General features: G+C 34.4%; 1 protein-coding gene across 2 annotated transcripts in view; it reads left to right on the top strand.

Annotated features, from left to right (window-relative positions):
- The window catches only part of LOC149796051 (DNA polymerase epsilon catalytic subunit A-like), a 148,038-nt gene that overhangs the window by 102,632 nt on the left and 18,824 nt on the right, over positions 1-26,582 (top strand). For both annotated transcript variants that reach the window (XM_089965969.1, XM_089965968.1), the window contains exons 36-47: positions 3,253-3,381; positions 5,619-5,785; positions 6,375-6,447; positions 7,192-7,279; positions 9,350-9,525; positions 10,857-10,971; positions 13,261-13,409; positions 15,937-16,026; positions 19,253-19,337; positions 21,338-21,541; positions 23,258-23,422; positions 25,043-25,114. In XM_089965969.1, coding sequence (XP_089822095.1) covers positions 3,253-3,381; positions 5,619-5,785; positions 6,375-6,447; positions 7,192-7,279; positions 9,350-9,525; positions 10,857-10,971; positions 13,261-13,409; positions 15,937-16,026; positions 19,253-19,337; positions 21,338-21,541; positions 23,258-23,422; positions 25,043-25,114 — 1,513 coding nt within the window. The remainder of the gene's footprint in view (positions 1-3,252; positions 3,382-5,618; positions 5,786-6,374; positions 6,448-7,191; positions 7,280-9,349; positions 9,526-10,856; positions 10,972-13,260; positions 13,410-15,936; positions 16,027-19,252; positions 19,338-21,337; positions 21,542-23,257; positions 23,423-25,042; positions 25,115-26,582) is intronic.

Genomic DNA, 26,582 nt, shown 5'->3' with positions numbered 1-26,582 from the left:
GATGGAAATTTATTAAATTAATTAATAAAGAAAAAAATATATGATGTAAAAATACAATGATTCTCTCACGCTCTCAACAGTTGACTCAAATCACTTTACACAACATTCACACATGAAAATAAACCATAAATATTAAATCAATATGAAGTTCAGATCCAAGAAACCTCATGGACTGCAGATACGCTTAAAACAGTATTTTACACTACAAGAGAGATTCACATAATCTCGAATATGAGCTCCTATTAAGATTCAAAATAATCTTACGAACACAACTAAGATTCAAAATAATCTTATGAACACAACGAAGATTCAAAATAATCTTATGAACATAAAAATGCATTTGGAACAACAATTGAACCAAACATGCTTCTAGACCCCTTGTACAGTCGCACAATTCCTTGGGTTGGCCCACACTCTTATTGGCCGCTCGCACCCTTTATGGATCCACCACATGTACAGTCATACATATACACACGTACAGACAGCATACAGCACCCTTTTTAATTTGCTATGTCTATGTCCGTGGCACAGACATGCATATCAACAGCATGCAGCCTTAAATACTCTGGAAACTCCAGACAGCTCTAAACAACTTTAGACCGCTTCAGACAGCTCTAGTCATTCACAGTCACAATCACAGTGACAGTCACAATCAGCTACAATAAAACCAAATTGGTCATAATAATAGTTTCTGTATAATCTCTAGATATATGATAATACTTTAACCTCTAATAGTGACTTGTAATTCAATGTTCAGATCTGCGTTGTAATAAATGCATTATTACACGATAAGACATTACAAACTGAATAAGCTTCACATATCAAATGAAATGTAAATTTAACACTTACCCCTATGGCTGGAGAACAATGGAGAGCGTACACTCCTTGACGTGATCCAAAATGACCAGTGTCAGTTTTAGAAATTGATCTTAAATCCATAGGAGAGTGAGCCAAAGTCAGGGTAAAATACCCATGCACATCATGTTATTAATGTTCCTTCGTCACAAGTAATTTCTGGCGAGGTACATGTTAATACAGTCGCTTACCTGGAAAAACACTTATTCACCCTAGATAACGTTATGCGTACGAGAAACAGTCAAATAGTTCTAAGGCAAAACCAAGTTATTTCTTTGCCTAATTCTGTGACAGAAAGTTTAAATTTATCAAATGAATCTTTGTTTAATGAAAACTGAAAAGAAGTGTGCATGCAGCAACAACAGAAAATGGTGTCCCGAGTTGTTGAGAGAGACGATGACACAAGAGGTTTAGATAAAGGTTTTTAAAAAACGTACGGAAATGGCTGGAGTGAAAAGTTGGTGGAAATTTAGATGGTCAGTTTTTAAGAAAACCGAACGCTATAGGACTGGCATTTTGTGACCTCTGCTCTACGTCAATCGTGGTTGGAAGATTTTGGAATGATACCTTCCAAAAACGTTGCATACGGAAAAATTAAAGCTCAGAAGGCATCTGGAAAAAGTGCAATTAACTACTATAAGAAGAAAGATTTCTTGCATGAGAGAACAGATGTAGCTCACTGTCAGAATATGCACACTGTATGTCGCCAATACAAGCGCTAGCCTGAAAGGAGAAAAGGCCCATTGTGAAGGAAAAGAAACGTTGCACATTGAGCCAAAAAAGGAAAGCTAAAGAAATCTTTGCCAAAGCCGCAAAAAGAGCTCGCCTGGAATATCAGCAGGTTGTGTCCACTGGAGAAAAAGACAAGTGAATGTATGGGATTATTTGTATATAGTTGATGTACTTGGGTGTTTATTTTACAGATTCGTTATGAAAAGAGAGAAGTATAATGTATTTGCTGCAAAAATTGAGAAATTATTATGACTTAATTACGATGTGAACACTGACATGCACATGAAATATCTCAGCATCTATAGTATTGGAGAAGAAATTCATGTGACAATAAATACTGTGAAAATATTCAAGTCAAGTTGAAATGTTTAATAAGTTACTTTTTCAGATGATTATTTTGTTATATATTATGATCATAAGTTGCACCAGCAGCCCTTTTTTATGATTGTAAAATGAATTTTTGGCCGGGGGTCTTCGGCCACAGCAACCTTCAACACATCTCTCAAGCTATTGTGAGCCAGTTAATGTTAAACTTTGATTTTATACCTGACCTCGTTTTCCTTTTATTGCTGCTGTTTAAACTGCCCAAAGGAATATAGCTTCCATTGATTAAAATCAGATCTCAGTTTCACATAGGACAGTGGTAATCTGATTTAGATTATGGCATCGATGTCAACATCCTGAAAGTACATCCACTCATTTCATCAGCGTGATAAGGTTTCCTCAGGCAAACTAATATTTTTTTCAACAAGCCTGACAGGCACCTCACCTAAAATACAGAATTAAAATAGGGGCCCCGGGCGTCGAGCTATCTGACTTTTTTTTAGCACTGATGGGATACTTATAAAATAGTTCAACTGAGACTATGTTACGTTAGTAAGTATTATAGTCTACATTCTACTGAAATTGATACATTAGTACTAAATGTGTGGACTGCTCTGGTGGCCTAATGGTTAGAGCATCCACCTTGTATGTGGGATGTCACTGGTTTGAACCCTGGCCGAGTTGTACCAAAGACTTCTAAAAATGATACTAATAACTGTCTCACTAGGCACTCATTATTAAGAGGTTAGTGTTAGGACTGGTCGGCCTGGTGTCTGGGTGGGACATTATGCTGCAAGTCTGCAGCATGATGCCTCAGTGCTAGACATCACTATAAACTGCCAAACTGCAGAACATTGTAGCGATATGACTGGAAAATTGTTAAAAGCTATGTGAAAATTCCAAATCATATGCACACTAAATGTGTCAAGCTTACAGACTGCATCTTTCTAAAGCTATTACATTAGTACTTTATATGTGAAGCTTATAGACTGCATTTTACTGAAACTCTATTACAATAATACTATATGCGTGAAGCTTATAAACTGCATTCTACTGAAACTATTACATTAGCTTGATAGAAGTGAAGCTTGTACACTTACCCCCCTCTCCCGCCCCCCACCCAGTGTATTTAGTAGATATGATCTTCCTAGTGCCATTTACAGGTTACTGTGTTCCACAAAATGCTTGCATTTCTTCAGTGTACTCCAGATGTGTAGGTGATGACTGCTGTCATACTTATAGGATGACTACAGTGGTCATCACTATTTTGTATGCAATTTTATCATTCTATCTGTTCATTCTATACTTATATTTTAGATATACTTTTCTGTTTTGTTTCAGTGGAAACAAGATGATATTTGGGCTTTTTTTCCCCATGTCCAAGAAAGGCACTGTGTTTGTAGTGGATACTGTCCGAAGTGACCAGATGCCCAACCTAAACTCGATCTTCAATGCTGAGAGAAATGCCAAGCAAGTATTTTATGACTTAAATGCTGATAATGCTTTCAAGCAACTTTCCATGCAATGCATTTTCATTACTTTTGTCCCTTTGCTTATCCTGATGCATCTTTCTGCATTCATTTAAATAAACTACTGGCGAAGGTAAATTAGTATTACAAAGGCAGCCGAATAAACTGAATTTTGGAAAAGATCCTTGAATTTATGTGCCCAAAGTCTGTATGAACCATGTCCCAGCATTAGTGTATTATGGGCTGATCAAAGATTAAGTAGAATCTGCTAGGTTAATCACCACATCAGAATGTACTTTAGATTCAATCCAGGATTATGTAGAATCTGATGAGATCGATCAGTGTATTTTCGACTGATCCCAGATTAAGTAGAATCTGTTCAAGGCTGATCCCTTCATTGGAATGTACTTTTGATCTGATTAAATGGAATCTAGTGAGACTGATCTCAACATCAATCTATTTTGGACTGATCCCAGGTTAAGTAGAACCCATGCAAGGCTGATCTATACGTCAGAACGTACTTTTGATCTGATCCTAGATTAAGTAGAATCCATGCAAGGCTGATCTCTTCATTGGAATGTATTTTTTTTTCTTTCCTAGATAAGTAGAATCTGATAAGGATGATCTCCACATAATTTTGGACTGATTAGAGATTAAAGAAAATTCATGCAAGGCTGATCTCTACATCTTTGTGTATTTTGGGCTGATCCTAGATTACATCACATCTATTTTTTATTTTGGACTGAGTACGAATTGTACTTTAGGTTAATCATATATTAAACATAATTGTGCTAGGCAGATCCCAGCATGAAGGAAGTATTCAGTTACATGTATCCAGACTGACTAATCTGAATATGAAAATAAGTTCATAGTGTGACTTTGTAATGTGTCAACAAGACTTTATAGACTGGGCTGAAATTGCAGTTTTCACTGCTGACAATTTTATTAAATAGACTTTGACATTTTTATTGGTAGAGAATGAGTATCCATTTGGGGGATAAACATGATAATAAAGTTTATAAACGTAATGAGATCTTTATTTACAATGTTTAGATCAGGTTTTATGTTTAAATCATGCGGGTAGTTTTCAAAGTCAACAAAGGGCTTATTTATCTGCCAGGCTATGTTATGCTCAGTTTTATGGCAGATCCCAGGATGAAGGAAGTATTCTGATTTCCAATTACATGTATCCAGACTCAAAATAATTTGAATATGAGAAAGGTCCATAGTGTGACTTAGTAATATCCGTGTCAACAAGATTTTATCCCAGCACGAAGGAAGTATTCTGATTTCCAATTACATGTATCCAGACTCTGACTAATCTGAATATGAAAATAAGTTGATAGTGTGACTTTTTAATATCCGTGTCAACAAGACTATAGACTGGGCTGAACTCGGCAGTTTTCAGGATAAGGCGGATGGGGATTATTCCTTTATTTAAATCATGCTGGTAGTTTTCAAAGTTAACAAAGGACTTGTTGCTTGTTTATCTGCCAGACTTTATGCTCAGTTAAAACCTTTGCTTTATAATGTAAATATTGTACAATTTTTTTTTAAAGAAACCCTACATGAATTCATAGTTGAGCTTAGAAAATGAAAAATGTAAAATGTTGACACAGTAAACAAGATTGTACTTGTGTTTTTTGTTGTTCTAATGCAGATTACACATTTAATGGGTGAGACTCTTCGTCAATGGATATAAAAGTGTAAACACTTAGTAAATGATCCAAAGGACCAGACTCTTCATCAATGGATATAAAAGTGTAAACACTTAGTAAATGATCCAAAGGACCAGACTCTGCATCAATAGACATAAAAGTATAAACACTTAGTAAATGATCCAAAGGACCAGATTCTTCATCAATGGACATAAAAGTATAAACACTTAGTAAATGATCCAAAGGACCAGACTCTTCATCAATGGACATAAAAGTGTAAACACTTAGTAAATGATCCAAAGGACCAGACTCTTCATCAATGGACATAAAAGTATAAACACTTAGTAAATGATCCAAAGGACGAGACTCTTCATCGATGGACATAAAAGTATAAACACTTAGTAAATGATCCAAAGGACCAGACTCTTCATCAATAGACATAAAAGTATAAACACTTAGTAAATGATCCAAAGGACCAGACTCTATAACCTTTCTTCATACATTCCATTTAATGCACATAAAAACCTTCATATTAGCAATTCTGTGATTATTATTCAAATTGGAGCTTTTCATTATTTAGGATCTCGAAGGGTGTAGATGAAGACATGCTGCCTCCTAGTGGTCACAATCTGGACTACAAGTTAGAGAAAGATGTGAAACAAGTTCATCGTGCAATTCAGCGACTTTTGTCAGCATATAAGGATGAGAAGAGAGGTCCTACCTATATCACTGTACAATCTCCATATGGTATGAATCCATGCAATTTGGAAATTGTCATCTTTTCTTTTAGAAAGTTATGAAGTGAAACGTCTGTTGAATATCAATACCTTTATACCTGATCATAACTACTTTGAGCAGCAAATTTTGTGGATGGCTTGGATTTTAGAAATTCATTTAGAGTCGATGGTAAATATCACACACAGGGAAAATAAATCTCCCATAACAATGTAGATGGCTTTTGGTACAGGAAAGATTTTTTTAATTTGGTGTTAAGAGGTAAATGGTCTTGGCGAGGAAATCAAGAAGGAAAACTTGATAAGTCCCATGACAAAACTATGCATTTGACATGAGAAAGGCATGTATTGGTTTTGGGGGTCAAAGGTCAAGGCCACAATAATGGTAGGCAGAAAAAGGGCTGTGACAGGACTTGTTCTGTCTTGAACAAAACTTAGTGGTTGGCTTTCAATTAAAACCAGGATTAACCCTATTAAGTATCCAACCAATGGAATGAGTTTTACATAAAAGATGTGTAATAATAGTGCTTACCAGTTTTAAATAGTACTATTGTCAATGCTCTTGTTATTCTAAATGATATCTCCTTTTCTTTTCTTATTAGATTTCTCTCACCTAACATCTATGATGCCTGGGCTAATGGACTTCCCTCTGGTGCCAATACACATAACTGACAGGTAAATAAATGTACAGAATGTGAAAAGAAGTAATCAAATATCCCTATTTACTGGATGTAAAAGATTGATTACTATTACTAACAGATCCAGATTAAATGTTGTACTTGAATTGAAGAAGTTGTTGCCAGAAAATTTTGGATGACTTTCTAGTGATGTGCTTAAAAGCATCTATATGTTCACATGCACATATACTTGGGCAATCATACAGATGCCAAAAAATTCCAAGTGCTCATGGAGAAACAGTTCTATACACCGATATAGATTTTTTTTAAACATCCTTAGGTTGTACACGTGACGAACATACTGACATAAAATAATTTAGAAATAATTTTGTATTTGAATATCTGGAACTGCTTGCTTCATAATGGGTATTGTATTAATGAATACAAAATAATGACAGGAAGTGGTGAAGATTCTGTCCCTTCTTTTGTGAGGTAAGCAGTCTAATTTAGAGATACTGAAGCAACAAAAAATTTTTTAAACATTTCAAATCTGAATTTATGTCTGTTTTATGCACGTTTTGTTGTCCTCCCCCCTTTTTTAAAAAAATTTTAATGCACTCTTATGGGTACTTTAATTATGTGGATGCTGAAATGTTCTTTTGTTTTCACAGAAGGATCAATGTGACACTGGAGTTTAAAACAAAAAAATGTAAATGTGAGATAAAGGGGTTTAAAACAAAATATATTCCCATTTGTAACATTTGAATTGGGTTAATGGTTGTGGGTTTTTTCTTTTTTGCAGTGATGTGTTGTACAATGTATTAGATTGGCAACGAGTTGGCTGCAGGAGAATGATACAGCATTACATGAATGTGGACATCATTTTGCAGGTCAGTATTTATACCCAGGCCATTTCCCCATTATGATAGCAGAAGGTGTCATATTGTTCAGCAAATGGCTGTAAATCTCTACATCTGGCCAGAAACTGTTAAAGCAATTTGTCAAAGAAATGTTTTAACTTGAGCCATGAAATTTTACACCCTATATTTCGAGTCTCAAGAAGATAACCAATTAAGATTTCAAGATCCTTGCAGGAACGTTTCAATTATTTGCACATTTAAAAAATCTTTTCTCAAAACCTTGCTAGCACAATTAAGCAAAGTCCACTTGAGGAATTTGGTTGATAGATTTATGTTCACATGTAGATTTTTGGACCATTTCCCAGAATATTAAATTCTTTGGACTGCTTGGACAAAGTCTTGTCAACACCAGCAAGACCACTTGAGATCCATAAATTGCATTTGATGGCAAGCTTTTGTTGTCTGTAGATGACCTGATTGGATTAACAGGCTATTTGAGAATTTTTTTTGTGGAAATTTTTACAACTATTTTTTGGGTCACATTTTAAAACTATTTCAAATTGTAACAAACCTTAGAGAGCAAAAAATTCAGGAAAACTTGTGAGCGATAGACAATTGAATATTTGGTATGCATGTTTGTTGAATAAATTGAAGAGGTGATTCAATTTTATGGCAGGTTTTCAATCTGAGATTCTGCTTGTAACAAGTAGGTCCGACAGGCACCAATGAAGGTGCTTGTTTTAGAGATCGGAATTCTGGGTCCACTTGTTTTTAATAACTTGTTAAACTGATGGATTTCATGTTTTGGTAAGGTATGTTTTTTTTAGAAATGTGTTAATGTAGGGTTAGACATGTTCTGAATGACATTTTTTCACTGTCATAAAAGTGAAAGTTGTAATCTGATTGTTGAATTGAAAAGACACTAGAACATAATCTCATATTGGTGTCCATCAAACCTTTTTTTATGTCAAAGCTCTTGATTTTAATCGGAACAATTTGTCATATTTTTCCAGTTTTGAATTTTTTGTACTTTTACTGTTTTCGGTGCTCAGTGGAGACATGCATGTTACAAACACTGAATTATATGTTGGTTTTTTTTTTTTTTTTAAATTGACAAAAGCTTTCTTGGTGAAAATGGCTGTGTAGACTAGGCATTGATATTGACATGTTTGATATGTGTGTGTGTGTGTGTGTGTGTGTGACCTGATAAGAGTTGTGGGCCTTCATGGTAGGTTAAAAAAAATATGTTCATCGGTTTTTAAACTTGGAATTTGACCGTTTTATGACACCATGTTAAGCACATACCTTTTTAGGTAAACAAGTGAAATGTAGGCATATCTTATATTTGTATATCAATGACCTAATTAAATTTTATTGTAATCAAGTGAAGTTAGCATTTTTTTAAGGCATATTTTATGTTGGGACCTTTGATGAATATCTTATTAGCACAGTCATTAATATAGCTACTTGACAAAATGAAACGTTTTTGTAATAAAATACAAATGCCAAATTAAATTTTTAGGCCATTATAATGAGTTTTTGTTTCTTTTGCTTTATTTTTAGTCTGCGGCTGTATACTAACAATTTCAAAGTAGTCGGGGCATGTGGATTAACCAATACAATTTCTAGTTTATTGATATATTTAGGAAAGTCTTTGAATTGGTGACTATTAGCTTACAGGGGCACGTTTATTAGCAGGTGATGGTAGAACAAATTAATGAAAAGGAACTACTATAAATGTTTTTGACCCAGTTCAGTATAGGTATTACGTATATACATATGCTAAATGGGTAAATATTTGACTAGTCATTCTCATATCTACATTTGGACTAAATGTACTTGAAGTATTTATTTAGATGTCTGTCTCGTAATATATTTAGAATTGACCTTTTAGCTGGTACCATATACCCAGCATCACACTGACATACTGTTAAACTGTACATGCACAAATACGTTTATTTGGCATGTAATGTTTGAGAGGGTGAGAGAGAGAAATATATAATTTGAAATAAGACTGGAATAAAAAAAATTATTTAAAGAATGCAGTATTGCTTAATTTTGATATAAATGACATGGCATATATGTCTAATTTCCACACAGGCAATGATAGAACAGTCTAGATACCTGCATATTCCTGTTGGTAATTTGCCTCGAGACATAACTTTATTTGGCTGTGATCTTTTCCTGGCTCGACATCTTCACAAGCACAACCATATTATGTGGTGTTCCCCAACAGAGCGGCCAGACTTGGGAGGCAAAGAGGCTGATGACAACAGGTTTGACTTGAACTATATTGTATATATGAATTGAAAATCGCACATGTTGCAGCTTATTGTTTAAATCTTTGCCACAGTGGGGTTTATATTTGATGTTTTTCTTTACTTGTGGCAATTATTTAGAAATATTAAATGTCCTATCCCTCTGAAAATTCTGTTTTATATTAAGAGTTCTCTTCATCATTTTATTTGTTGTTTTTGAGAGTTTAAGTATGCTTATGGTGGTTTATTGTTGCAAATGAAATTCTATCCAGGCCCAATAATATCATAATTTTGAAATGGCTTGATTATTGGTGGTTATCTTAAAGAGTTGAGGTCTACTCCAAAATATAATGTAAAGTGTATGAACATGTTAGAAAGACATTTGAATTCCGAGATGAATGCATTTCATTAGAAATAATTAACTGAGCTAAATATCAAGGTTTAAATGGAGAAACCAAAGATCCATTTACAGGTTAGGGACTTGATCATCTAAGAACTCAGTTAGAGTTGTTTATGTGCTTGTTATTACACAGCCATATTTGAAACTGTAACCACATCATGATCTTTAAATGAATGATGTTTTGACTGATCTAAGGGCATGTTAAGAAAGTTTGTCAAATACTTTTTATGAAATGTAATTTCAGTAAGCAACATATATAGAGAGAGAGGAGGGAGGCCAAATGATTAACCAAATGGGTGAAAGTGAAAAGAGTGAAAAACATAAAATGAATTGATAGTAAAAATAACTTTAGAACAACTTTGCTTCAACATGAAAATCTCAGATAGGAGGACCTCCTCCCCAAGACTCTAAGCTATATAAAAGAGTCGATATGAGCTTCCGATAATGAGAGATGTTCTTTAAAAATGCCCTTCAATTGCCCGGGCAAAGCATGCAGTACAGAGGTATGGGACAGGCAGTTAAAGGTCATTCATGTCTGTCTCTCCTCACTACCCCAACCCCTTCAGGTATGATGATCATTAATGACCCGATCTTTTATCTCATTGGCTGAACTTGCTACAACTCGAAAGGTCATGCTTCCAAATTTTTTAAAATATTTTTATAATTACTTCAAAAACTGAATTATTTATTTTTGTGTCTCAATTTTCATGGTTTTTGTAAATAATGATAAAAGAGAAAGGAAATTTGTGTGAATATTTAAACTTGTGGTTTTGCTTGTCAGAGTTTGCTTATCTTTTGGGTATTTATTTTTTTTTTTTTTTAATGGTTCTGTTTTCGTTATTTTCACTGGTATGATCTAAATGTTTTCTGGTATTCACACATGCTTCTGTTCTTGCTACTTACGTCACACATGTCACTTTTATTTGCTAATTATCCCACACAATTCCAGATTATGCATGGAACTTGAAGAGAGTTCTAGTGTCGAGGTTAACAACCCTGCTGCATATTCCACAGTCTGTGTAGAATTAGATGTGGCCAGTTTAGCTGTTAACACCATTATTGAGGTAAGAGCTAGTGGTAAAATAAAATCAAAGATTCAGTAGCAAAGAAAAGTTTCTCAAGCAAGCATTAGGGTATGATTTTCCATAATGAAATGAAATGGGTGTAGTTTTATCCTTAACTTTACTTTTGTGGACAAAATCTTCCAGAAAAAGCAAAATAAATGAAATACAGCTTCCAGTTATGTAGACATCTTTTGTGTCCAACCCAAGTACCAACAACACGGCAGATGACAATAGTTATGTAAATATTCATCTGGCACAACCGAAGTACCAATAACAGGCAGATAATGATGTGCAGTAAACAGTTAATCTTTACAGTATAGAAATAACTTGACCATTGCCATGTATGTGAAAGTGACATTGTCTATTAAAACGATGTAGAAAAAATTCATTGGATTAAAATCAGAGGTTGATTGATTATGATGGACCTTTTCTTCATTAAATTTCAAGTTTCCCCAAGAGATCCTATGTGTTTAGATAAAGGTTATTAAAAAAAAACATTGGAATGGTTGGAACGAAAAGTTGATGGAAATTTAGTTGGTCAGTTATAAGAAAACTGAATGCCAGAGGACTGGCATTTTGTGACCTTTGCAATACAGATCTGAATTACGGTAAAATTTAAGCTCAGAAGTCATCTGGAAAAATTGCAGTTAACTTCTATAAGAAAAAGATTTCTTTCATGAGAGAACAGATGTAGCCCTCTGTCAGAATATGCGCAATGCATGTCGCCAAATCAAGCACCAGCTTGAAAGGAAAAAGGCTCTCATTGAGAAGGAAAAGAAACGATTGCACATTAAGCAAAAAAGTCAGTAGTGACAAAGAGGCTAAAGAAATCTTTGCCAAAGCCACAAAATGAGCTTGACTGGCATATCATTGGATGTCCATTGTGGATAAAGACAAGTGAATGTATGGGATTATTTGTATATAGTTGATGAACTTGGGTGCTTATTTTACAGATTTTTTATGAAAAGAGAGAAGTATAATATATTTGCTGCAAAAATTGAGAAATTATTGTGACTTAATTACGATGTGAACACTGGCATGCACATGAAATAACTTCAGCATCAATAGTATTGGAGAAGAAATTCATGTGACAATAAATATTGTGAAATTATTGAAGTAAAGTTTAACGTTTTTGGTAAGTTTATTAGTTTTTCAAATGATTATTTTGGCTTAATTTATGATTATAAGTTGTACCAGGAGAATTTTTTTATGAGTGTAAAATGCGTTTTTGGCCAGATCAGGGGCACTGCCCCTCAAGACCCTATAGGGGACCCCAAAAACCCCCTTATAATTTTTTCAGCTTTTCTTATGGAAGACCAAACAAGGTGTCTGTTTATATCAGTAGTCTTGGCATTAAATAACACAAAATGAATGTAATAGATTATTATCTCTTAGATATGCTAGTGTTTCTGTAAATAAACCGCTGAAAATTTGATTTGTCCAGACAATTTGGCTATAATCCTCAAATACAGACTGTCAGTACATGTGAAGTCCACATGTGAGCTTTTAAAGATGGATATACACACACTGCTTTTAATATTAACGGACTGGATCACTGAATGCAAACTAAAGACAATTTATAAGTTCAACTTGGGTCAGCATCTGTAGTGCACAGGTACCCATATACAAATGACATTTTGTATTAGTGAAATCATGAGCCAAATTTGTACAATGAGGGAATACATGCAGTTCTCTCTCTCTTATGATTGAAGGAAGGTGATGGAAAAGGTGAGTATTTTTATAGTTAATCCGACCATGTTGAACTTTGTTGATCCAAGTCAGAACTAGATTTGAAGTCAACACAGATTGAGGTTTTTATGAAAACCGGATGTCAGTTACTTTTCAGTGATCGATAATAAAGTATGGACCCATTAATTGCAGATATGGATCTCCACCCCCACATACCCAAGTGCTAATTTCTGATAAAGTTCATTACTGCTATACATATAATTATTTGATAAGCTTGAAACATCACCCCACCCACATATGATGTACAACACATGAACTTTTATGTTACAAAAGCAGGACATGATGTGATGGTTAGTTATGTACCCCAACTAGATTGTTGTAACTAGGGATAGTTACATAAATTTTATACCAAGTAGAAAAGGATGTTTGTTAAGAACAAGAACTGCTGAAAAATCACATGCAGTTTTTTTGGAAGGTGGGGGGCAGGGTCAATTTTGCTACAGTTTGTATTAAAATAATTATACCAGATGTTAAACCAGGTATAACATTCCTTCTAATGTAATAGTACTTGGCACTAATGATTTCTGCATGTACTTGCAGTCCTCTCATGTCAATGATCAGGAGGGGGCCAGTGCTGTCAGTTTTGACACGTTACCCCAGACATCTTTAGAGGAGATGGTACAAGGCCAGGGAGCAGCTACAACCATGACCAGTTACGATGAAACGGCTCTCTGCTCCGTCACTTTCAGGTATAGCGTCTAGGGAGTCCGGATTGAAAGAGAAAATTTGGATCAGTGATTAGTGCTAAACCAAGTAGTTTGTGGATGACTAGAGAGAAAATATTCACTAAAGTTGTTAGAGCTTAGCTTATCATGCTTTTGACACCAAGATATTGTTTTTCACTCTAAAAATATGTACAAGTTTGTTTTTGATCAGTGTTTTGTTGGAAAAGAACAATTTAAGTTTGTGGTAGAGCAGAAATTTTGATTTTATAAAAAAAAATATGCTTGTAAACTCATTGCAGTCAAAATTATATGCAAGAAAAATTTAGCTCTGGTTTTCAGTGCATTCTTTCAAGTAGCTCTATTTCCCGCCCCCCACTCCCCCCACCCCCTTTTTTTTTTCTCCCCTGATTTTTATATTATCAGGAGTTATAGCATTTTATAGTATGATTGCTATCTGAAATCAACTCAAGTTGTCCACCACTACAGTATCTAAATTAGTGGATGACTTGCTTATGGAGAAAGGAAGAAACTTGTTAATTTCAGGCTGAAATGGTCAAAGTCACTGACTAAAAGGAAAAATCTTTTGTGCACTACAACTTAAACCACCATCTGTAGTTGAAATTTTTTGGATATATTGAATATGGATTAAGAAAGATCATAATTCATATTGGAGTCAAAAGTCAAGATCACTACAACAGAAAGAAGAAAAATGGTTTTGCACAACTTTGTTTCTACCTCAACCAAACTTTGTAGATGTCTTGTACTTGTGGTTGTGAAGAAACCTATTGATGTCAGGTCAAATATCCATATCCTTGTGACTAAAGGAGGCAAAATGATTTCTGAAAGTGTCGACCTTTGTGATTTTAACTTCAGACTAACTTAAACAATACTTAAATTATTATCTTCTGATAAAGTAGCAACATATATTATTACACAGTATTAAAATAGAAAAACTCACATAAAACATTAACTGTGTTACTGAGAAGGCCCATATAGGGTATGCATATCAGAGTTTCTGCACAAATACATTAGTTTTATATCACAGACCTGGACCAAACTTTGTGACAGGCTTGCACTTTGAGTATTAAAGAAAGCTAACCATTTTCAAATCAAAAAGGCAAAAACCATACTCATTGTGACTAAAAGAGAAAAATTGTTGATGTACACAAATTTCACTTGAACTTAGAGGATAATTAAACACAGAGCCATTCACAGTGCTGATTACCTTGCTATACTTTTAATAAAGAAAAAAATGTCTGCTATATCATTTGTTACTTCCCTGGCCATCCATGTGAGCATATGGTATAGATCTGAGCCTGTCATCCATAAATGATTGCTGTTTTCAGTTTGCTCTCAAAAACCACTGGACCAAGTTCAACCAAACTTGGCCAAAGATTTCAAATTTATTTGCTTGTGATTTTACTTGATTTCATTCTGGTATACATTTTAGCTCAGTTATTTCTAAGTTGGCCGACGGTATGGTCCCTTATCAGTTGTGCATTGTCCATTCACAATTGTTTACAACTTCTCATAAACAGATGTGACAGTAGCACTTTCAGATTGGTTCAAGTCGTGTCAGTCCACCATTACTAAGTATAGACAAACCTTGGAATGCCTGCTTCTAGGTACCAATTGACAGGGTTTGATGAAATTTAATGAAGGTTGCACAAAAAAAGAAGCTTGAAATGACTTCTCAAAACCATTCAGCAGAATTTGACCAGATTTGCATTTTGGCATAAAGGGCTTTCAAGTTCGTACAATCTGTTATCAAATATAACTGCTGCTACTTAAAACCTTTGACGAAATTTGACAGAAAGTTTCCTATCTCTAAGGCCTTTCATAATCTTGGAAATGAGGCCAGTCAAACATTATGGCCGTTACTAATAACGTATTTACACATCCTGCTTGAGATACTCAGTGAACTCTAACTGAAAGCATGAGGCATGGAGGCCTTGCCGTATTTGTCAAATGATTTGCCCTCAAACATAGATGAAGGTATAAGGTCTGGAGATATCTTTGAACATTGCTTTCACAACATGAGTATTGAGCAGCACTGGAAAAAAAATGACTTTGCAAGGATTCTACATATCCATATTTCATGGCCAACTGCTTTTGATTTTAGATATTAGGGAGATGTCAGCAAAATGAGTGATCACAGGCCTGCTTGGGCTGCATGTTTGGCGGGGAAGAAAACAATCTAAAACCAAACCAAAATTGACAATACCTTATTCCATTTTGGAAAGATTATCCGAAGTAATTCTGATTCTTATAAAACGGACACTTGTTACCACCAAGCTGATAAAGAGGATAAAATAGTTTGAAGTTTAATCTCTATTGATGAAAATTATCACACTTTTTTGAAACATTAGCTGTCTATTCTTACTCCTTTCATACAAAATTGGGCATTTTACTCTTGAAAGTCCTCTTAAAATACAGCCAGTTTTCCCCCAGTGCACACGTGCCAACCATTACACTTTTGGCATAATCATTACACTTTTACATCCAATGTGCAATCCTGGCTAAATGACTAGTTATTTTTCATGCATTACAGAATACTGAAGAGCATGGTCCATGGTTGGGTGAGGGATGTGGCAACGTATGGAAATGTCTTTGCAGATAATCAGATTATTCATTTCTACAGGTAAAAATGTTCGGCTCATGTCAGCCTATTGAGAATATTTATAGGGGTCATGGGTGGTACACAATTAGCCTACTATCCCAGTATGAAATATTTGAAAAATCACACAGAACACTTGATAGAATACCCAGTTTTATTAGTTTAGTGCAAAAGTGGTTCTGAACTTGAACAAATTTTTAATGATCCTAAAAATAACAGAAATCCTCAGCATGAATATTTATTGCTTTGTATTTCATAATATTAAAGGAACATGATAACTGTTGAAATTCGTGTAATATGTTGTTACATGTTGTAAATAAAATAAGTTGACAGTGTTAAGATTGTTGTCCAATCAGGCCAAAAAATGTCTGTTTTTCGTCAGCTGACCATTCCTGTTTTTGGGTTGCTTGGCCTAGCACTCTCCCCACCCCCCAGGGGGTGTGGGTGTGTCCGAAATTAAATTGTAAGTCTAATTGAACTGGTTTTGCCCAGTATTTGATGTGCTTTGTACATTATATAAACTAATCTTTTTAATTATATATTATAAATGTTTTTTTATAAAAGAAAATTAAACTTTGCCTACCTACCAACATTTTAAAACCCTTGCAATTAGAAGCCCACATTAAGAGGGGGTGCACCTCATATCCTATGATTTTGGTAGTACAAAAGAGGAGCTCTGGACAGTTTTGTTAATATTAATTTGATAAATCATTTTCTATACAAATCATTTTGCGTTGAGGTATTGCAACTGAAATGTGCTACATAAGAATGTTATAAACTATTTATGTAGACTGGACTTAACATTGCCAGTAGCTTCCCATGGGTTAGTGGTTCTTGGCAAGGTTTTCCTGGAATCGTCCTCCACCATTTATACAGGCTGCCATGTATAGCCTATAATGTACTGAAAAATGTTGTTAAACCCACAACTAATTTCAGTTACTCTTCAAATACAAGCCAGTTAAATTATATATATTAAATTATGAAAGGATTTGAATCTGCAAACTTGTCAACGAAAAATTGATCATAATTCCATTCTCTGTTTTGAGTGCTCGAAAAGTAGTGATGTGATAAATTCAACAAATTCTGTTAATGACTAATCTAGTAACCTTTGCAGATTGCGCAGAAACTGGTTTGAGAGGTGTGATAAACTCTGATGTTATAAAATATATATAGTGTGTGGCTCATTTAAACATAATGTTCACACTTCTCAACAATAAAATATTCAATTTCAGTAATTCATATATATATCAGTGGTCAACAAAATGGGATAGATTTTAATACGTACATGAAGACATAAAGGACTTGTAGGGTTGCTAGGCACAATAAATAACTGTAAAAATGTTTTGATATCACATTTAGTGATTTTTGTCTTATTAATATATTGTTAATTTGGGTGATTGTAGTTGGCACTTAGTTCGTACGGGGTTGTATCCCGTTGTCAATGTTGGTCGAAATCGGTCTTTCTGGTTGTTGTGTTTTGGTCTCTTTTATATCCTCTAACACTATTTAGCTTAATATATTCGTTTTCTGGGATAAAGAGTTAAGTTCTGATGTGAATATCTTCATATCAAGTGCCCAAATATAGAGTAACTACACTGCCAAAGTATTTGTGTAAGTGCGAATCACTATTCACCCGCCATAATACTTTTGAGCGTTTCTAAGGTGTTGTTAAGTGTCAATCGATATACTCGTGTGTTTCCCTCCTGCACTTACGACCAAGGTTTTTCCCATCAATCTCTGCGTAAGACCAGTGGGTCTCAAAGGTATAAATACCAGTTGTGTGCCGTATTCTAGCAGACGCATTCCGACCGGCAGAGAGACTATCTATATGAAATAAGAGGACAGTGAAATAGAGCTAATATGCTTACTATAGAGATCACATTATACCAATATAAACCATTACAGACGATATAATATTCCAAATGATATGTAATAAACCTACAATATATTCTGCAATGTTGAAGATTGATCCCCCCCCCCCCATAGACTTAACAGTGCTATACTACAATAGCGTTGGTTTAACCGATGGCCTACATCTATATTGACTTGAGTGATAAAACAATAATCTATTCTACTGCTGTATAATTGTTGCATATGGAAATTCAGCTAGATACATATATTAAAACCTCAGTACTGCTGCCACGGTAAATGACTAAACATATATAGAAGGGAGCATTCATTGTACTATCCCTACAGGGAGTATTCATTATTTCCATATTACATTAAAGTGACATTTAGCTGGCTATAAAGAAGAGAAACAATTTAAAATTTATATTTCGAAGTAGTAGTGCATTCTGGACCATAATAATACTAAACTCACTGGGAAACACATTCGAGTGGTATCGTTTTTTGTGTTCTGCGATTCAATTCGTTTTGGGTTGTACTCTTTCCCGAGAAATACTTTATTTGTTTGCAGTGATTGTTTTATTATGTACTTTCTTAACTTTGCTTTGAGCCACACATTTATGTAATTAAAGAATTTTAGGTATTATCTGCTCGCTTGGACCTATTTCAGAGTTCTGACTTCATTTTTGATCCGTTCATGCATATGGTACCGTTAACATTTACCATTATTAGCGTTTATTAAATTGTTGAAACTTAAATAGCTTTCCTATCTTGTGATTAAAATCCCAAGTTGACATCTAGTAAAAGCTGACCTTGTGCAGACCTAAAGCTCGGGACACTGCAAGAGGGAATGAAGAGTCTGGCCCAATTTTTTTAAGCAGATCTGAGAAGAAAAAGTATGCACTAGATAAAAATAGGACTGGTGAATATTGATGATTAGCGGAGGCTATGAAATGCTTTGAAGGGTAAACTTGGGCTGAAGACAGTCGAATATAGTGTGGTATTGGCTTATATTTGCAGTGGAGACATCAACAAATTTTCCTTCAGCTTTCGACTGAAATCAGTTTACCCACAGATGTTGCCAAAAAACATGTAATAATTCATACACATGTAAAAAAAAATTACAGGTTTTCTCAGCTTGAGGAAGAAATTACGTGGCTCATGATGTGATAGAACATTGATATTATGTCGAGTTAATTGAACGCAACGATGTTTGGGACCAGTATCATTTAAGATTCAGTATAATTCAGATGGTCTGGCATATACCGCCTTTTGCACAAGATGTCAGCATTGGGCCTTTAATAAAATGTGCTCCATCTGACATAACTTAAATTGTGAAAATATATTATAGCAAATTCATCTTTCTCATACAATTTGTGAAAATTTGCTTTATCTCCTTTGTCAGGTGGCTACGCTCTCCCTCTGCATTGCTGTATGATCCAGCTCTGAGGAGGACACTTCATAACCTAATGAAAAAGGTTTTCCTGCAGGTAAAATGAACAATACATCTTGGATCTTTCTCCTGAAGTAATTTGACTTTTACAATATCTGGAAGACTATACGTTTTACTTGGTCCAATTTGGCCAAACACAGTAAATTATGATTTATTTCTGCAGCATTGATGAGTATTTTTATTAAAATTCATCTGAACTTAATTTGCATCAATACTTAAACTTGATTCTACATTGTCTTCCCCATCATCCTCTCAGATCCTTGTTTCTCTTCACAGTGGCATTCTGCTAAAGAAACTTGTCCAAATCTCTTTTTAATAGTCCACTGCAAGCAGCAGAGGGAGTTTATTTGATGTCTTTTTTATGCCCCACTGCAAGTAGCAGGGATATAGTTGATTTCGTCTTGGCATTGTTACACCCCACTATAGGCAGCAGGGGTATTGTTGATTTAGTCCTGCCTTCTATCCCTATACTCATTTAGCATGTTAGTGCACACACACTTACATAAATTTTGATGTAAACAAATTAAATTTATTTGTATGCGTATATAGATGACTAGACGTTTAGGCCATTTTAGGAATTTATGAAGATTTTATTTTTACAATTTTGAACCTTTTGTATGCGTATTTTAATTTTAGGATGTAATCGACAACCACAGGTCAGCAGATTTGTTGGGCATATATACATGCATGTGTAGATGACCTTATCAGATTTTTATGCTTTTAAAAAATTTTGTTACCGTGTTTTTTACATTTGTGAAAATCTGGTTTGCAGTTGTTATGACTCTGGTCTTGAACTAAGTAACAGAAAAGAGCAAAAACCAACAAGTTTTGTAAAATTCAACAAATAATTTATATCCCATGAATCCAAAGTGAAAATTTTAAAAACTTGTAGTATTGTGAATTAAATCCCAAATAATCTTAAATGTTCTGTCACAAGTGCAAAAGTATGGAGTTTGAATGAATTCTAGTCTTGAGTGTGCTTATGTGCCAGTAGAATGGAATAGTGTTGATGTGCTCGGTCTTGATGTATCAAAATATAATCCAACATGTCCGTAAATGAATTCACAATAATTCCAATGTAGTCCTAAAGTCAAAGAGCACTTTGTAATCCCAATGAATAATTTAAATAAATAAATCTCAAATTGAAAGTAAAAACAAAATATTAAAAAAAAGTATGAATGTTTAATTCCAATATAAACAACCTAATATATATATTTAAAAAAAACATAAGTCACAATAAGAGGACCAAGATCAGGATTATCTTAATGGAAATTTATGTCAAACTAAACATCATTCGTTTCTGCACTTTCCTATGGTCACAATCAAGGCTGTATCTAAAACTCCAAACCAAGTAAACATGCTTACCCTCTTTGACAATAACTGTGTAGGTCCTACTGTTGGTTAAAGGCAATGGTCAAGCATAAGACACTGGAGTTATACAACAAAGATAAATCGTTTATTTTTCCACTTTATTTTTTATATTTCAATCTCGAATTTACTTTATTAATTGTAAATGGGAGAAGAATAATGCATGCCATACGGTTTTAAGAATATGAAAAATGCTCCAGTATAAAATAGCCTTTTTTCATGAAGAAAAGTTTGTAGCTCAAACACTAATGTAGAAGATGTTTGATGCACCCACAATTCTATTAAGTTCCCTGTTCCATTGTTCACTCCTCCAACGACTCTCCAGGAGTCAACTATAGCATTTCTGGGTACAGTAAGTTACTCAGTACTTTGTAAATGGTATCAAAAGAAAATACTGCTTTACATCAGAATGCTATTAAGTGCTGGTAAGTTTTTAGGAATTGCATTGTGATAGTCTTATAGTAATTCCACATCTTGTCGTTTTGTGATTTGTCATTGTGTGAGAGATTGGTTTACTTTTAATTATTTATATGTATATGTTGTAGATCTTGAAATGGTTGATGCTGTTTAAATTTGAATATCAGTAATTATGAGCACTAAAAATAGGAGGATATTTCCAATGTCAATCTTTATAGTCACAGAATATCCAATCTTTATACACTCTTTCAGTTAATTGCTGAATTCAAACGGCTGGGTTCCCAGATTGTTTACGCCAACTTCAATCGGATTGTTCTCTGCACCAAGAAACGTCGTCTAATGGATGCTTTGGCTTACGTGGAGTACATCACAAACAGCATCAAGTCAAAGGAATTGTTCCATCTAATAGAGATGACGTATGAACAGTGCTGGGAATACTTGATGTGGCTTGATCAGGTAAAGGCCACTCCTTTTGATTTCTTATAAAACTACTTGTTATATTTTATTTAAACTTCCAGCAGAATTAATTGTAATATGATTATACTTCAGTTTGATAACATGCTGATGAATGGTTTATAACTTGCAGATCCTAAATATGCTCAAATGTGCATGCTATCACTCCGTAACTTTACATTTTATCTCTTTCTCACTAATTTTCTTTCACTTTCCCAGCAATGCTACAAGGCCATGGGATCATTTTTCCAGCATGAACTTTATACAGAGGTGTCAGTTGATATTTGGAATATAGTACATGAGAAAGATCAAAATCATTGGGTAGCCAAACAATACAGATAACAATTGCCCTGCTCCCACCACCCCCATCAAAATTGGGGGAGGGGAAAGAGGAGGAGGCTGTTAGCGTTTTCCAATTAATCAGGAATAGTAGTGATACCATTAATATTCATGACACTGGAAGCTACTAATGAATAAGACAGCCAAGATTTTGATAGGGCATCATGTACTCCATAGGTGAAGGATAGGGCATCATGTACTCCATGGATGAAGGATAACTTTTTGTACATAATTAGCAGGGACCCCCGAGTGGTCTAAAGCGCTTACCGTTACGGATCATTATCATCTCACCTCTGTCTCTGCATGGGTTCGAGGATTGGATTTGGCCAATGTGGATATGTGAAAAAGCATGCCAGTAGCTCATGGGTCAGTGGTTCTTTGCAGGGTTTTCCCAGGTTCTTCCTCCACCATTTATACTGGCCACTTTGTATTGCCTCTCTTGTGCTGAAAAGTGGCATTAAACCCAACAACAACAACAACAGAATTAGCAAAATTAAATTTATTCTTCATGTCAATCTATAGGCCAGAAAGTATACCTTTACATCATCCAGCCAATGCCATGGAAATGATAGACTTGAAATGAGTACAGCAGTCACAATGCATTGTAAGCAGTCTTAACTAATATGAGTACCTAGATTCCATTTTGTAATTACGAATAGGTAAAAATATTTGACTAGATGTAATTTAGGCATTCTTTTAGAGGGAATTTATTACACTGCTGTGAACAAGTCTTGCTGTCTCGCTTTGGGTTATAAATAAATATATGGTGTAAGGACCAAGGAGGACACTTTAACCTACTTAATTTGGTTACATTTGGATGTGTGTCCATGTATTTCCTTATAATTATTCATGTACATTCCGTTAATGAGCCTTCTTTCGTAAGTTATACAGGTCAAGTTGTTTTATGGGCATGATATCAACACCGCAGTTTTCAACATATTTTGCCTCCGGGATACAACCTTCACAACTCTGATGTATTGAGGGAGCATCTCGAAGCCATAAACTGATGTCACTCAGTGAACATCTAAAAAAATCACAGGGTGAAATCATTTTAGCTTTCCTTTTAGGAAAAGGTGATGTTTCCCTACTTTGTTGACTTAGTCACCCACTTTGCCAATGTGGTATGACCCATGGCATTGTTTGTGCTTTTTACCTGGAATAATCCTCATTTATCTTCTGGTTCTTTTTTTACCTAGTTTGTTCCTGATGACATTGATGGTTGTCTAATTTTCAAGGTGATGAGACTAGAGTTTTAACAATTGGTAGTTTTTAATGTGTGTATAACCTTGGAAAATTTGTGACAGTTAAATTAAACAGATGGTTATAACTTGTTATTATACCATATGTTGCATTGTGTCATCTGTTCTGCTCTCTTTATAGGCAAACCATGGCGGTGTGAAGGGCAAGCTACCCTCTGAAGCAGGTGTGGAACAAGCCCCACCTGAAACGGAGCGACAAAAAGGAAGTGATGGGGAGGAAGACCCAGAGGAAGAGGGACAACAAGGAGAGGAGGAAGTGCTAAACAAGTCTGATGATGAAGATGAGGTAATCTAATTTTTGGTAAATGTAGAGACATTTACATCTTTTGTTAAAAATACTGCTGCTTATTGTAGAGACATCTGCATCTTTTGTCGGTAACACTGCTACATCAGCACTCTTTCTGAGCAAAATTACGTGCAGTAATATAATTTTAAATGCTTACAGTCTGTGATAAAATGAATGTCGGACAAGGAGCTTTGCCACATCAAATTAAGCACTGTTGTTGCTGTATTTAGGAGCTCTTACATTAGTCTGTCATTAGGTGGCATTAAAGATAATGAAAAATTATGCTTGTCCACATTTTGGTTACTTCTGACTTGGCATTGATGTTCCAATTCACCATACATGATTTTTATAGAATTAGGTTTTTGTTTCAACTGTTATGAGCCTATGCTCTTAAAATAAGTAACAGAAAAGACTGAAAAGCAGCAAGCTTTGTAAAATTCAATAAATAAATTGTTTCCTTGGAATTCAGAGTGAAAATTTTTAAAAAAAGATCGTGCATATTGCAAATTAAATCCCAAAAGATCCTAGAATTACAGACACAAGTCTTAATAATAAAAGTTCTGAATAAACTTTAGTGGAAATCCAAAATCAAGTCCAATGCATAATGTGCTAATATGCCTATGGCAACCTGTGTTGTTGTACCAGGTCCTTTGTTGAAATACACTAATATAATTACAAGTTTGAATTCACTATAAATCCCAGTGAATGTCTATTTTTTAAAAAATGAGCATTCTGTATTTCTATTGAAAAAAATCACTTGAATAATTTGAAAAAATAAATTCCTGCTCAGATGATCTACTGGACACACCAGTAATACAAAATTGATTCTGCTAGATCTTAAGCATGAATGAATAATCTTTCCAGTCACAAGGTTATATAATCCTCTACTTGACCTCAGGCATAATTAGCATTTTCTAAAAAAAATCCTTATCTAATGGAAACCTTCTAGAAACTTCCTAATGTTTACAAAATAAAATGTTACAGTTAGAAAGTCTTACTTAATTATATAACTTAGACTATGTCAGGCATGCCAGGTAAAATGTAGGGGAATTTCAATAATCTAGACCCAGACCCAAATAAAGATGTTTACTTCTGTTAATAATGATCCTGATATTAAACCCATACACACAGAGAATAATTTAGCTTTGTATTAGTTATTTACAGAATAATATTAAAAAAATCAATAATTCAAGTCAATTAAAAAACAAACTTTATTTTGGACAAGGTTAAATTTAACATGCATTGTTACATTACAATAGCATATAATGAAATTAAATTACCTTACAAACACAACCCAAATTACATATACATGACACAACCTGTAAGGAAATAGGTGCCATCATTGTGGGCTTGTGAATCGACATGAAATTATTGTATTTAGCAGGAAATCTTGACCTTTTTCATGTATTTTCAATAGACTTTGTAATATAGTCATCGAGAAGTGTACTCTTGTCAAAACTAAGTTACAGTTGCCTTGTTTTGGAAGTTGGGATTAAAAATCATGCAAATTTAATTCATTTTATCATTTCCATATTGTATAATTCACCCCATGTACAGGCAGTGATGAATTTATCTGGACAAATGGAATGTTGTAAATGTGATCATACTGTATTATTTCAGCCAGAGATAGAGATGAACTGGAACATAATGCAGTTTCTGCCAGAGGCAGCAGCTTGTCAGACAAACTTTAATGTGAGTAGTTTATTGAAATTATATCAAGGCAGATTTTAATTTGCTGTGCTAATTAGAGGACATACTGTATTTGATGTAATACATGCATAATATTTGTCATCTTTAAATTTCATGAGTTAAAAGGTTGCCATAATACACTAATGATGCAACAAACACTCCATATCACATGTGTAACAGTCCAGCTGCAAACAACATAGATCCTGATCTGCCATCTTATACTTGGGGTACATTGCGATCCTCATAAACCTTGAATTACATAGGCAACCTTAAAAAAGGGCTTGAAAAAAAACTTGCCCTTCGAGGCCTTGAAACAATTTGAAATGTACAGAATTGATTATCTTGATGAGCCTCAATTTTCTTCCAAACTGAAGGAATTAATAGTTTTAAGTTCTACAGCTTTAAATGAAAAAGAAAAGTGGGGGAATAATAATTGTTTGCCTGATGAAATTGCCTACAACTGTTGGTCACTGCATAGTTGTATATTTTCAACATCTGATTGTACGAAGCCTGGTTTATAGCCATCATTTAAATTTGAATCATTATCACTCTTCAAAATTTCCTGCCTACCTATTCCAACTTACTTGGGTGGCTAGACTCCAAAGAGTATCAGATTTGGATTGAGATCTTCCTCAGACAGCTGTGCAAAATGCAAATTATGTCAGAAGGATATTGATTTACATGCACAAAAAAATGTCATTCATCTTGAAAAACATGATTCTGAACCTCTAAAAACCTTAAATTTTTTGAAAGAAACATGCTGTTGACCCACCATCAAATTTGTGTCTTTGTTCTCCTGATTACTCCTAAGAAATGGCATAGACCAAAATTCTCAGATGCATTTTGCAATGCCAGATCTGGGACTTTGTAATTGTCTTATTAGACGGTATACTATAGGAGTCAGCTGACTTTGTTGGGAATGAACTTTATTTTCTCTCCTATATAATCATGCCCGTAAAAACATGGTTACTTGTTTTTTTAAACAGATTGCCGTCTTCTCACTCCTGCAAGGATAGAGATGCATGAGCTTACAAGTGACTTTTTTCATGAAGGTGATAACAAAAAGATGGCTATGTACTTGCTACGACACATATGGGTATTAAAGACCTGCGAACACTTGTTTGTTACGGCATGGTTTTAATTATTCAGTTTATCATTGTTTTGAATAGTATCATTTCTTTATCAAAATTTGTTATGTAGAAATTGATTTATAAAAATTGGCAATTTTCCTAATAATTTCAGCATCATGTTGTATTAGGCATTTGAATTTGGCCCCTTTTTGATTATAGAAAGTGGTAAATATGCTCATACCTGGTGTCTAGAACTACTTGGATGTGTCAAATAATGGATCATCCAGTCAAGCCAAAATAAAGAGCTTTGATTCTCAAAGTATTATGTCCTCAACTCCTTTTTACACATTATTTGGGGAAGAATTAGAAGCAAACATTACGTTTTTCAGGCATTTGGTTAG

This window comes from Sinohyriopsis cumingii, chromosome 7 (assembly GCF_028554795.1).
Source record: "Sinohyriopsis cumingii isolate HCF-2022 chromosome 7, ASM2855479v2, whole genome shotgun sequence".
In the NCBI taxonomy this organism is placed as follows: Eukaryota; Metazoa; Mollusca; class Bivalvia; order Unionida; family Unionidae; genus Sinohyriopsis; species Sinohyriopsis cumingii.
Note: the sequence above shows the minus strand (reverse complement) of the source record. Positions and strands in the feature narration are given on the sequence as shown.